Source organism: Crassostrea angulata, chromosome 3, assembly GCF_025612915.1.
Source record: "Crassostrea angulata isolate pt1a10 chromosome 3, ASM2561291v2, whole genome shotgun sequence".
Lineage (NCBI taxonomy): Eukaryota > Metazoa > Mollusca > Bivalvia > Ostreida > Ostreidae > Magallana > Magallana angulata.
The window spans coordinates 9012259-9025000 of record NC_069113.1 but is presented as its reverse complement, the minus strand read 5'-3'; the positions used below and the strand labels follow the sequence as shown (position 1 = coordinate 9025000).

The window sequence follows — 12742 nt, the reverse complement described above, 5'->3', positions numbered from 1 at the left end:
CATCTTGTAAACATTGGTATTGAACCAGTACTTGTTTAAAACGATCTTATTGGTTTTTTTCCTGATATTTTTAACGATACATTTTGATTAGAAATTAGGAATATTAACTAATGTGTTATTCATATGGGGTTGTCAATATTTGTTGTTTGTTAGGTTTTTTAAAATTGTCATTGGAAGTCAATCTTTAATAAGTTTTTATTGAATAAAATTCAATAACAATACATATGTTTAAAAAATTAATATATCTATATATATGTATGAAAAAAGTGTACCAAAAAAAAAAAATCCATACTATTTTACATTTCATGTTATTATGAAAATGGGTTCCAGTGACAATATTACAGGGGTTAGTTACGCTGACATTGGGGATGATTATCATGATGATCTGAGTTTTTAATCGCGGAGAAGAATGGGTAATATTGTAGTTTTGCTCATAACACCAACTTTACACTGTTTCCCAATGATAATATTTATCACGCTGTACTTTCAAGACATTTACGCAACGCATTTAATTGAACACAGGCTTGGGGTAATGCTAAATGTAATGGTAATGCATTGCAATGCATTACATGTTTTCAAAGTAATGCTAGTAATGTGAAATACCACAAAATTAGCATTACAAGTAATGCTAATGTAATGCATTACTTTCCAAAATCTAGTGTAATGCTGGCATTACATGGCATTACTTTGCATTACTATGCATATTTATGCATGTTCACTTTAAAAAATGTGATGAATAAATGAATAGTTGAAATTGAATTTAATTAAATTTATTTTTAAAGAAGAAAGAAATAATTCTAATTGAGAAAAAAATGTTTTAATTGTACAGGTTTTATTAAAAAAGGTTTTTTAAAAATCATTTTTGAATTGTTTATATTACTAAAGATAACAGCACAATTTCATAATATTCTTAAGAGTGTTGTTATTAAGAGTTTTTAATCATTTAAAAAATTTACTCCAATTAGTTTGCACTTCAATAAGAAATGTGTCAACAACACACTGTGCCCCCAGGATAATCTAAGTATCAAAACAATCTATTGTTATAAGAAGTGCTAAACACCCCAATCCCCTTCCCTTCGCTATGTCACAATAGAATAGGAGACAGACATGCACCTTTAAAAGCAAAATGAATGCACTGTCCATCCATGATGAAAATCAAAATCACTTCCAATATTATAACGTATTTGAAAATAATCTTACTTATTTTCTGTCTCTGTCTCTCTCTCTTGTATATTAATTACACTGTACATTAGTTTGGACTGATAGAAAATACAAGATTTATGTATCTAATCTATTATTGCACTTAATATATCCTAAGATAAAGATCGTCAAACAGTATTTTCCAGTCCAAGCTTCGTCTGCTCCTGCAAAACATTTATTTAGTATAGCCTGGAAGATGGATGCATTACAAAAATGAACCCTTTGAAACTTCGATCATAAAGTGCAACAGCAATCTTTTGTCTTAAAGTGTCCTCAGTAAAAAGGAATATGATTAAAATATATTAAGAAATATAACTGTGAAAAATCATCTGTTTATAAATTAATAAAATTAAGTGTCCAAAATTATAAAGATTTGTGTAATCTGGGGATATATCTATATTTAGCTTTTAAAAATCGCAACATTATTTCATAAATTGTTTTTTGTTACGCATGTTATCCTGTGTGTCTATTTCATATCTGATATTGTATCATGCCAAATGTCTATAAATATCATTTTACTTATGTAATATGTTGTTCATATTGCCACAATATGATTATATATTGAGCAAATAAAGAATGACTCTTATTTATTCATTGAATTTGAACTTGATACTGAGCATGAAGCTGTAGATATGTTAAAGAGTGTTGTATATTTGAAACATTTGCAAAAACTCTTTATTAGCTTTACTTTAAAAAAAAAGTAATGATAATGGTAATGCATTACTTTACTCATGTAATGGTAATGTAATGCATTACTTCAAGAAAATCAAGTAATGGTATTGGTAATTTAATGCCCAAATTCATGAAGTAATGGTAATGTAATGCATTACTTTACAATGTAATTCGCCCCAAGCCTGATTGAGCAGAAACCCACTCTCCTTGCGAGTCATGTGATCACATCGGCAGTATAGCTCACGTTTTACTTTACGGCACAGTTGCAATATAACTAACGTTTATCCGTGAGTCACAGCAGCTGTAAAAATCATGCATATTTCCCGTGATTCCTATAATGGCTGTATAATTCTTGCCTTTTTGTATTTACAGGGAAAAAATATACACGAAACTCACCTTTTTCTGTAAGTCTCAAGAGAAGTATAACTCTCGCATTTATGCAATTCCTTGCGCTTTCCCGGAAATTTTATAATGCGAGTTTATATTAATAAGACCTATAGACAATAAAACTCACTTTTCTCCAAAAATACCGACTGAAATATCACTCACGCGGTCAGTTCTTTATAACTCACGATTTTCGGTGAGATCTGGTTGCAGAACGATATGCCGTAACTTTTTGTTATTTTTTACTGGAATAAACCAATACTGTCGTTTCTTGGTATCTTTACCAAGCAGATTTATTAGTATCGCTACTCAAAAAGTATTTTGAGAGCTCCTTCCGGTCCCTCTACTCACCCCTTTTTTCGACTTCCCGCACGACCTTTTGTATAGCATTGTAGGGTACATTTGCACTGAGCTTCCCTGACTGCAGTAGAGCTGCAACTTCTTTAGATGTCAGGTAGCCGTCCTTGTTTTTGTCAAATGTAGAAAATAAAGTCTTAATCTCTGAAATAACATTGAAACAATGACGAATATCCGGGAAAAAACAGGAACAGAATAAATATTACGAATGTTCCTCAGAAATGATTTAAAAAATAAAATTGAAATAATATTTTCAACTTACCCGACAGGTGTGATGAGTTAGCCATCGATGCCTGTGGAAGAGAAATGAAGACTTGAAATTTACATGTACCAATAAAGAAATTTGTGATTTTTCGATTATCGGTCTGGTCATGTATATATCAACAAAATGCAAAGTGCATATCCTCAATAACCATATATCTACATATGAATCAGAAATTTGGCTTTTCCTTTCTAAGCTTGCTATCAATAATTCAGGATATTTCGGTGGTTTATAATGGTGTTCTCTAGGTGGCAGGGCTAGATATCATGAGAATCGTCCAACAATAATTGGATTAGTCGCCAACATTACTTTGATGGTTCCTGAGCTTCTGATAAATTGGATAAAGTCAAATACACGGGTTAATACTTTCCGACCGTTTTTTTTTCTATAAGTGCGCACACAAAGTTTGAAATCCCTTTCAATCGTTTTGTAAACACCCAAGCTTTTCCTGTTCATTTTTTACTTGTATACATGCTGATAAGGATAATGGAAATCAATACGCATAGGTTACTTTATCGATGAATCAACATGCATATAAAAACATATATTGGAAAAATGGTATGTAGATTTCAATATATTTTAAAGGGGGTAATGTAACCAATGTTCAAATGAACCGATGTCATTATATTCGACGAACCATTAATGATTTCCCCTCAGTCATATTATAAGTCAGTGAAACATGTAAAAATTCAAGTAATGTTGTGCTCATCGAACACTCTCTACAAAGACAATTTTCTAACACTTTTACCTTTACGGAAATGTTTGTTTTGATTTGGTCCCTTTTAAAATGGCAAGACAATATATCATTAATATTACTTCTAAAAAATTATTGACACATCAATATCATTACGTTCAAGTTTTAAGAAACCCATAATTTTTAAAATCGTAATAATTAAAGTACAATATCTTAGCACCAGAGTCTTGAATTTGCAAATGTGAGACAGTTTTACCTTCAGACATCGGAGATAAAATTAAAAAAAATTAAACAATCTGAAATTAATTCACAAATATCGATGTTTTGTTTCATTCTAGAAGCTGATGGATGTCTTGTGTATGTTATTTTGCGTGACACACAACTTAAAGAGTTTTGAAGAAATTACAAGACATTACTTAAAACTTAGCAGTCGAAACTTTACATGAATGCTTAATTCTCCTGAATATAGAGGATGGATTCTGTAAATCTATATTAGGCTTCTTTCACTTTTAAAGAATGATGGACATTTTATAACATTACACCTTCAACTTGTCTTTACTGATGAGTTTTCGTGTCTTCAAATACTAGTTATATCATTGCAACCTTTCACTGTTTTTAAGATTGCTCCGAAGAGATGCTATTGTTTAATAAAGATTCTACGTGATGCCCGGCATTATCCCGGTAACAGCGACAGACTTGCATGTAAGAGGCAGTCTAGGAGTCAATGGCTCTTCCTTACCGCTTATAAGAGCCTCGCTTTGGGACATTCGAACACTTCAACATTGTCTAAACTTGGTCTGGCTTGTCATGCAATCTAAATCAAATGAGAACATCACGAAAGCCTGAATATTGTATCTATTGGTATAGAAACACTGTTCATACTCGTAGTTCCAAACTGTTCATATGATAAAACAAACTTTTGAATCATTTACTATATTTTTTTTATAGAAGTCTTTTCTTAAATATTGATATCATATTCAAAACAAGCTACACGCCGCATGACACTTGACATTCGACAATAGTCAATTTTATTCATATACAAATTTGTGCCTTTATAAATTTCAGAGAATGTTTCTGCTAAAACTCTTATTATTTTTTTCATTTTGAAAACCATATCGTGTGTTATGTGAAGCTTGTTATGAAATATAGATGACGGAAATCTTGCAAACGAGGGAAAGTATTCCAAATGTAAAACTTTTATCATGTTCAAAGGGCTGTTATTTTGAAACAATCTATTGTATATAAAGGTGTATATTGATGTAGAACCGATGGTTATTTTCTTTTGCTGGTGAAGCGAAACGAACCTCCAGGCCATCTCTAAATATGTTCTATTCCAAACTCCCTGAATAATTTACATGACATCCTACCGCTCGCTCTCTTCCTGCATTATGAATGTTCGAGCATCAGAGAGTATTTTCTTTTACACATGAAATACTTAAAAACTAGATATATGTACATGAATTAACTTTGATCTTGAGAAGTAATAAAAAAAATCAGACACTTTGGCTGTCAAAATTGTCCATATTTTTTCATTATCAGGATTACAATAAACCGTCGATCGGTCAATCCCCCCCCCCCCCCCCTCCGCCTCACGAAAACACGCAAACAAACACGGAAATCCTCCATTATCCCTGGTTATTTCATGGACTCTACTTGAACAAGCAATATTTGTATGTGTCAACATTCTTCTTACAGACAAAAACAAATGACGATTAAATATGTTTATAATGTGAATGCCTAAAATATCTAATTAGAGAAACTTTAATTTTTGCGATATTGGGTGAATCATTCTCTCCTATATCAAGTGTAAGAAAGTGATATACGTGTTTTGCAAAGTAAGTTGAGGGAATAGAAAAGGCTAACCAAAAATGCATCAAAAAGATATTTCCTGAAAGTTTTAAAATATTTTTACGATATCAACAATAAAACATTCCTCCTGAGAACGTTTATGTGAAAAAAATCGTTTCCTTATATTTTTACATGTATCTTTTATCGTATTTAAAAAAAAAACGACAACAGCGGAAAAACTCTATAAAAAATTTTCTTGCCAAAAATACACCGATGTTTTAAATGAAGTTTGATACAACATTCTACGGGAAAAAAACACACACTTACCATAACACGAGAGCAGCCTCCAATAATTTTTGAGTAATAGTAGGGCGCTTATGGAATGGAAGTTCTCTGTTTAAATGGATCCTTAATAATTGATGTCTTGTAGTTGCTTAATTATATTTTGGTTCAAAAAGACCCGACACTGGTGCTGGTGTCAAACAAAGCTCATCTGAATGTCAAGATACAACTCATTCTATGGTCAGCATCTTTATTTAAAATTGCCTGCGTATTACGATTTCCCTTTTAAACCGCAGAACCGTTTGTGTACTTGACAAAGAGACTGAATTTTTGATAAAAAGAATTTTTTAAACACTTAAAGGATTTATACCAATAACTTTTGTGGGGGTTTTCCTACATTGCTTTTGGAATTGACACAATGGAAATAAAAATCAATGATACAAGCTCAGATGAATCAAACTTTGACCACAGCAACATTCACTCCAGACGTCTTCGCGATTTACAGAGAAGTGGTCTCGGAAGATTTGATCAACAAGTACAAATGAGATAAACTCAATATTTCCAACGTAAGCAGCGGACATGTTATTCAATTATTTAAGCCCTATATTCATTTGTACTGGGAATATTCCGTTAATTTTGACACGTAATCAAGAATTTCTTCTGGACATTATATAACTGATAGCAAATCGTTCCTTCATTGAATTTTTGCTCCATGACCTTTGGGGAAAATGAAAGATACTTTCTATTATTCATTCTGGAGAAATCAATAAATTAGTATTTTAGAACTTTCTGCTTTTGAGATTGCAAACATTTGAACACCTTCGATCAATCGGATAGTAAAAACCAAAGCATTTAAACAGAAAATGTTTTTATTATTGTATATGACATCTAAGTTTTGATGTTTTCCCCCCATGTTTCTAGCAACTTTATACTTGTATTCCCCTAAACGTCGAATTAAGGGAAAACAAGACTTCGTTTCGTAAAATTTATTTTTTCCAAAAATCGAATTATGGAAAATTAAGACACTTAGTTGGGGGAAAATATCTTAAGAATGATAGAAATATATATAATATTTCTGGTGGTTAGCTGGGGAGAGGGGCCAAAGCAACATCGCACTATGAACAAAACGTTTAACATGCAAATTATTTAAATCTCATTTCACAAACAAATCTCATATTCAAAACTCGGTGTTTTTTTTCATAATTAAATTCACTGTGCACATGGGAAATTCAATTTATTATGTACATTGTAACTGAAAAACTTGTTTAATGTTAGATAAATAATCAATATTCTTTGTTTATTTATTGACGAAAATGTGAAAGCTTTTATGCTAACAATATTAAAGGTATCAAATCCTCGAAAAAAGTCAATACACTTTTTGAATAATAAATTTTGCATTTCATCTGTCTTACCTCGATAATATATCTCAAACTTTCAGTTTATACCATAAGTACGTTCCGTCGTCCCTTCACACCCATGGATTACAAGGCATGCATTTATGACATTATTTATTGAGATATGAATACAACCGAAAATGTATAAGGTTTGTTTTCTTAGTAGTGGAAAAACAGCCAAAATGATCGCATTTTAAAAGAATGGATATTGTTTGAACATCCATAAACTCCGTTTTAAAAAGGAGGCCGAAATAGGGAATTTTTTTTGGGCTTAAAAACACAATAGAAAAACTCGTTATTTTCATGCCATGTGTAAAATACACAAATTCTAGTGTACATGCGAAGTTTTATGAAAAGCAAGAACATTTACTGTACAGGAATATATAAGAAATTATAATAACTAAAAATTCAAAGTCGGCCATCTTCGTTCTACGTGGTGAGATATTGTTCTGTCTTTTGCTTTTACTGTACATAGCGAAGTTGTTTTATCTCTCTTTGTCTAGTTCTTCTGAGGGTTTTTTTTGTATTCCCGGTTTTGTTCGTTCTTCATGTGTCTATGGTTGGAATAATTTTGCTTGGTCGGTCAGCCTATATTACTTTAATATGTCTTTTATCATATCTCAGATACCTTTTCCTTAGTGGCTTATTATCTGAATTGTTCAATAGATCTCAATAGGCTAAGTTATTCTCATGAGAAAATGTACTACAAGTATTACACTGGTTTTAATTAATTAATGTTTTAATTGTATATATCTGATCTTTTATTGAACCAAAGTGATTGAGATCAACCCCTATCCTTTAAAACTAGGCTTTTATGGGATAAGAACAACAGAGTTATCTTCCCAAAGAAATAAAATCCAATTACAAGAAAAACAAACAATTCTATTGCAATGTCTTCATGTTCAAGACACGTGTTTATTATCACAAATGTTCATAAACGCTAAAAAGGCTAAATAACACATTAATCTTATCATGCATTATTATATGACATATGTCACATCTTTAAAAAGAATGCAATAATAAATTGTTTTGCGTAAAATAATATGATAACATCTGAACTGCTCTTTACGACATTGCATCTTCGCATTCTACTTGTTGGTCATCATTTTGACAAATTCTGAAATGGAAATCAAAGATCGTACAAAACTGTTCCCCCCTTTTGTGTCAAAATGCAAAAAACAATGAAAATAAATTTGAAATTTTTATTGCGAAAGAATATGCAATCAAAATGTTTCGGTTCTTTCTGACAAGCAAAGGAATATAAATGAATCTTTGCGTAAAACCCCGAGAGGTTAGGAATAAAATGACGTATAAAGTACCTTCGTAATTCACGGTACCGTCTCCATCAATATCGGCTTCCCTGATCATTTCATTCACTTCTTCCTCTGATAATCTCTCGCCCAAACTTGTCATCACGTGACGAAGTTCTGCTGAACTAATAAAACCGTTTCCATCTTTATCGAACACCCGGAAGGCTTCTCTCATCTCCTCTTCGGAATCAGTGTCCTTCATTTTCTTTGCCATCATTGTAAGAAATTCGGGAAAATCTATGGTTCCATTTCCTATTAGAGTTACAAAACAAATGAATACTATATATATATACTTAATTGTAGTAAGTTAAGTGTTTATCAGTAAGTTTAACATATAAAAATGACATGGAAACTTCAAGTTCCCAAGAAGCAAAAGAAATGAAGACAAAAGAGAGATGGCCTCGGTCAAAACTTAAACAATAGAATATTAATCGTAGTTACTCTTATTCTGAAAGTTAAACCAACAGCAAATGAAATTTGAGCTTCTGGCGTATATAATACTCTTCTTGGTGATTAAATTACACGGAGATTTTATTACTATTTACGCAAGCAGTATACGTACGTAGGTAGATAAAAGATAATTAACATTGCTTAATTGACCTTCCAGAAATTGTTTATAATCAAAACCAAGTAAGGCGGGGGTGAAAGTGGGTGGGTCTGAAAGGTGTGAGGGGGACTTTTTGGATGGGGGTTTAAATAGTGGAAAATATACTATATATCATTACGGGGACCCCATTAAAGCTAGCACAATGTGTCCATCCCCTATAGATATAATAACCAACGTGTTGTTACAAAGATACACGTTGCTGATGTTATACCGTAACCGTATTGCAAGACTAGCCAGAATGCATCGGAAAGAAGTATTTTCAATATATTCTTTAATAACTTTAAATTAAAGAGCATGTTAAAAGAGAATAATGTGTCATTTGATTTATTAGAATGTGCCCAAACCCTTTTTATCAAGCTATGCTACTTAGTGTTACAATAACTTAAGTTCAAATCAGGGTTATTAATTGAAGCAACTTTATCAAAAAGAAACATATAGTCCCGTAGTTTTTACTGTCATACTCTTTAATGAACCTCATATCCTCTGTACTAATTTTTGATATTCCTAGACTTTTTCGTTCTTTAGTGGTTATTCAGTCTGCTAATTTTGCAGCTATCTGTCCTATGTACTAAAGGATTAAAGGATTGCATATGAAGTTGTCTTTCTCTGCTAACAACCAATTCTTCCCTTGGCTAGATAAAAGTCATGCGTTCACATAGCTCCTTTTCTGTTTATACACTAGATTTAAAGAAAAAAAAACTTTAAAGTAACTGACACTTGACGATAAGTCCCAACAACAATGTATTAGGTTAAACCCAAATACACAAAAAGAAATATGTACCGTAGTGCGTGCACAATTTTCGATTTAGCTTTTAAAAATTCAATATAAGTTTTCTTTTTCTTCTGTCACAAGTATTAATTGCAGAAAAGCACGGACATTTTTAAATCTTAGCTTGGTACAAGGCAGGAAAGATAACTGATAAAATCAGAAAGTTAAATCGCTCTGTACACTTGGTCATTAAACTTGGTAAAGTGATATTCAACGTTTAAAAATTTTGTCGTTGTGTAAACAAAGTGCGTGTACAAAGACTTTTTAAAAAAGAAATTCTATACATGTTGAGTCATAATTTCTACAAATCTCAATAGGTAAACGATTGAGGAACTACTTTTTAACCAGAACGAATAAGACATGTATTTTTATCTGAAAAACACTTTACTTTCCTACCATGTATTTTTCATCTATGCCAAATTCTTATTGGCTTTATAGACAATAAGACCTTCAGCAAATCTTTGAAACAGTACTCTAGAAATCTGTCCCATACTTCGGTAGCTTGTCGAGGAACAAAATGCGTAAACTATTATTATTACTATTATACATGATTGTACTTAATAGTATTTGTTTAAGCTGCCATATTTTTGCATTTCTTTAACAAAGTTTTGAGTTTCCTTAAGTAATAAGGAAGCTCTGTTTACAGAAACAAACATTTCAAGCTTTATGAGGTTGGTGAGCGAAAATGGACTGAGTGCCAGAAAATTCACTGATTGGTTATAATTTGAAATACCATAGCCATTTCGAATCTCACCGAGACTACAGTACCGGTTAATACATGTATATGTACATGTTTGTAAGTGCAGAAAAAACCGTGGATGTCTTTTTATCCACAGCGACGTCCCAACAATTCGTTCCAGTATGTGTCACTTACCATCAGCATCAACTTCGTTAATCATGTCTTGAAGCTCTGCCTCTGTAGGATTTTGTCCTAGGGATCTCATAACTGTACCCAGTTCTTTGGTTGTGATGGTTCCATCTCCATCCTTGTCAAAAAGGCTGAATGCCTCTTTGAATTCTGATGTAAAATGACTTAATGTATAGAAATTGTGCAATGAAAAATTATAAAGAGATAAGAAGTGTCGTGTGTCTTTTACATTATTTACCTGCTATCTGTTCTTCTGTTAGTTGATCTGCCTGTGAAAAGACAGGTAAAAGTATGAATCATATTGATAAAATTTCATTCGAGCGAAATTTTTCAATCATCTCGGGCTCCGATTTCTCGAAAAAGAAAAAACTTCTGTAAAAAATCGCACTTAAGTCTAAGTTATTACTCATGTATTTTTCTCAAGAAAATTCTACTTTCTGCATTTCATCATGCTTATACCAAGCTTGCCTCTAATATTTTGGTCTGACCGTCACATTATATTTATGCAATTTATTCTTTAGAAAGAAGGCGCAGGGCGTGTTGGAATTTTCAGGTAGCTACTGTGTTGATTTATTAGGCTTACAGACTATTATAAGCGATGGCTTTGGATTCCTAATCATAAACATATTTCTCTTGGTGTCATTTTCATCTAGGAAAAAATCCATCTATATGTTTCAGCTCGAAGAAAAGAGCAGACAGATTGTCTATTTAACTACAATTACTGCTTTATGAGATCACTCCCATTAAAGAATCGAGAAAGCAAGATATATATAACTTTTAAGTAAACGAAAATGGATTGCAAAATATGAAATATTTAACAGCTTCTTAGATCACCGGCATTTCAAAAAGTATATCTAACGAGAAAATGATGTTATGCGGTCAATAAAAAAACTAAAGTGATTATATAGAATAGATTTGAGTTATTAAATGGTTCGTACAGTATTTGATTAAAAATACAACCCCCGGTTTATCATGCAGTTGACACTTCATAATGCAAACAATAAAGATAAACGCGTGTTCTTTTTGACTGCACTTGGTTGCCATTGCAGACATATACAAACCCCTGCCTGTTCTGTCGATGCAGAGTTAATTGTCTAGTGAATTACGGTAGTTGGGCAATTTAACGGACGAAAAAAATGGGAAGCCTTTTCGAATACATTTAACATCTCCTGTACTGTTAAATTAAAATATGAAATTGACATAACAAACTTTTCTTCAAGCGATAGTAGCATACACGTGGGTGTATTTACATTAACATCTTTTATTTGTAAATATAAAGTGTTCATTGATATTAAGGACCTTACCATTTTGCGGCTTTAAGTCCACTGTACAGCTATAAATGTAGGATATTCTGGTTGGGTTTAAATGGTTCGGGGGACAAATCAATACTTTTAATATTCTACCTTCGCCAGAAAAAAATAGTCCTCGAATTATATGAAAATCTGTTTTAGCGCAAAATTAACTCCTTTGTTCGTGCGAAACAACAATTGCTTAGTCAATAAAACATTTCTTTTATGTCTTTTGTTATTAAATTTTCATATCCGATTGAAACATTCTCGATTAGTGGAAAATAATGTTTGCAAATGAATTTGAGACCAAATTATTTTGGACAGAAGAGTATATTATAAGTTCATGTAAAGTTTTTTTTACATACCCAACGCAACTGATTTAGGTTTTGACCTGTTAGTCAGTCGGTCCTTTTTTGTTGGTTTTGTTTTGTATTTTTGTTAGCGTAACTCCTCCTAAACTGCTGCATAGAATTTCGGTAAACTTGGTGTGCTGTTAGGACACGATGTTTAGATGTGCATATTACCAGGGAATACCAATTTTATTATTTTCTGGTAATTTTAACCCTCTTGAATTTTTTTGGCGATATATTGAATATAGAAATGAATAGTTTGTAAGCGCAACTTCTCATAAACCGCTGCACAGAATTTCGATCATCAAAGATGGGGGATAAGGCGTGTAAAATGCACATATTAGACGGATTATATATTATTAAAAAGCAAAACAAATCCGAAAATTATTTTTAAAAATCGCTCAAAACAATGTATATTTAACATATCCTCTATTTGTATCCTTTAAAAATGTACATATACTTGGACTATTTTGATTTAAACTGGCGTAGGGGTGTTAAATCCTTCACATCGTGTCA

The 12742-nt window shown here is 32.0% G+C and overlaps 2 protein-coding genes across 3 annotated transcripts in view; both read right to left on the bottom strand.

Annotated features, from left to right (window-relative positions):
* The window catches only part of LOC128179055 (calmodulin-like), a 14408-nt gene extending 7268 nt beyond the window's left edge, over positions 1-7140 (bottom strand). The window contains exons 1-3 of one of the 2 annotated variants that reach the window (XM_052846543.1): positions 7052-7140; positions 2876-2906; positions 2608-2757 (exon numbers count right to left, since the gene is read on the bottom strand). In XM_052846543.1, coding sequence (XP_052702503.1) covers positions 2608-2757; positions 2876-2900 — 175 coding nt within the window. In that variant the 5' untranslated portion in view covers positions 2901-2906; positions 7052-7140. Of the gene's footprint in view, positions 1-2607; positions 2758-2875; positions 2907-5684; positions 6299-7051 lie in introns of those variants that run through there. The other variant, XM_052846542.1, reaches the window with a different exon arrangement.
* A 773-nt stretch (positions 7141-7913) lies between these two features.
* On the bottom strand, positions 7914-12008 carry LOC128179062 (calmodulin-like). Its single transcript, XM_052846557.1, has 5 exons — positions 11892-12008; positions 10826-10856; positions 10594-10737; positions 8353-8595; positions 7914-8150 (listed from the first exon to the last, which is right to left on the bottom strand). Exons 1-5 carry the CDS (start codon positions 11892-11894, stop codon positions 8122-8124), a joined length of 450 nt encoding a protein of 149 aa, XP_052702517.1. The 5' UTR covers positions 11895-12008; the 3' UTR covers positions 7914-8121.
* Between the last annotated feature and the right edge of the window lie 734 nt (positions 12009-12742).